Raw genomic sequence first — 1,274 nt, forward strand, 5'->3', positions numbered from 1 at the left:
CCAGCCTCAACCCTGCTGCACCAAGGTTGATGGTATTTGTTTAAATAAATAAATAAATAAATAAATTAAGCAGGAGGCAAGTCAGCGATAACAAGTGTAAAATATAGAAAATATAATATGAGGATGTAGCGTTAAAAAATGTGTAAAAAAAACAAAAAAAAACAACGCAACAGCTAACAATACTATATTAATAATAATAATAGCATAATAAAGATGCGGAAAACAAAAAAAATACCTCAATTTTTCGACCATCCACAATCGAGCCGTTCAAATTTTCTCGGGCAGCATCAGCTTCGGAAACATTCTGCATTGTTACAAAACCAAATCCCTAAAGTGAATTAACATGCTTGGCCATAGAACTCGTCCATTCTTAGTAACATAACAACAACGATAACAACCGCACATACAAGCAGCACCGAAGCAAACGACATTATCGTCGCGGTTGTTACAAAAATTACAAACACAATGAAAATCAAGAACAATATAAAAAATACCAATCAAAAACAAAAATATCCAAACCAAATTAATTACATTCGTATTTGAAAAAATAAAAATTCCTTACTTTACTTCCCCTCTCGTTGAAGATAATTTCTGCCGACAAAACTGTGCCATATTTCTAAATTGAAAGAAAAACAAAACATACATATATATATATATATATATATATATATATATATATATATATATATATTGAATCAAAAAATAGCAATTAAAAAGCAGAATTATTATTACTTGGAACATTGCTCGCAAATCCGGCTCTCGAAATCGAAAAGGTATATTAGAAACATGCAAACGCTTAGCGCCGTCTGGTATTTTCGGCGGTGTAGTGCTGGTGCCAACTGTTGGCGCTGTTGTGGTCATTCCCAGACCAGAAGTAGCCACATTTGCAGCAGGCAACGAAAGTGTTGGCAACTGGGGACCAATAATGTTGCCATTAGCCAATGACTGCAACGACGTTTGCACGGTCTGCTGATTTACTGACTGTTGCTGTTGCTGTTGCTGTTGTTGTTGCTGCTGCTGCTGTTGTTGCTGTTGTTGTTGTTGTTGTTGTTGCTGCTGATTTAAATCTGCAGTCTCAAGAACGTTCAAATCATTTCTGAAAAACCAAATATTTCATCCCATTGATATGTAAAAGAAAAAAATATAAATTACACAGTCTCATAATAGCACTACTGACACATAGAATAAACTAACTTGGAAAATAGATACTTCTAATAGAACCGCATGAAGTATCAACTCCGTGTGTATGCACATTTGACGCATGAAAATTTGAT

General features: G+C 34.3%; 1 protein-coding gene across 1 annotated transcript; it reads right to left on the bottom strand.

Annotated features, from left to right (window-relative positions):
* Nucleotides 1-173: 173 nt before the first annotated feature.
* On the bottom strand, nucleotides 174-1,096 carry Tsp_13755 (Sex determination protein fox-1; the record flags this gene model as incomplete). The annotated part of the gene is made up of 4 exons (XM_003367912.1): nucleotides 174-182; nucleotides 236-328; nucleotides 563-616; nucleotides 733-1,096. Coding segments are annotated over 4 exons (520 nt in total), but the record flags the coding sequence as incomplete, so codon positions are not given.
* Nucleotides 1,097-1,274: the final 178 nt, after the last annotated feature.

This window comes from Trichinella spiralis (genome assembly GCF_000181795.1).
Source record: "Trichinella spiralis strain ISS 195 chromosome Unknown Scfld3462, whole genome shotgun sequence".
Classification (NCBI taxonomy): Eukaryota; Metazoa; Nematoda; class Enoplea; order Trichinellida; family Trichinellidae; genus Trichinella; species Trichinella spiralis.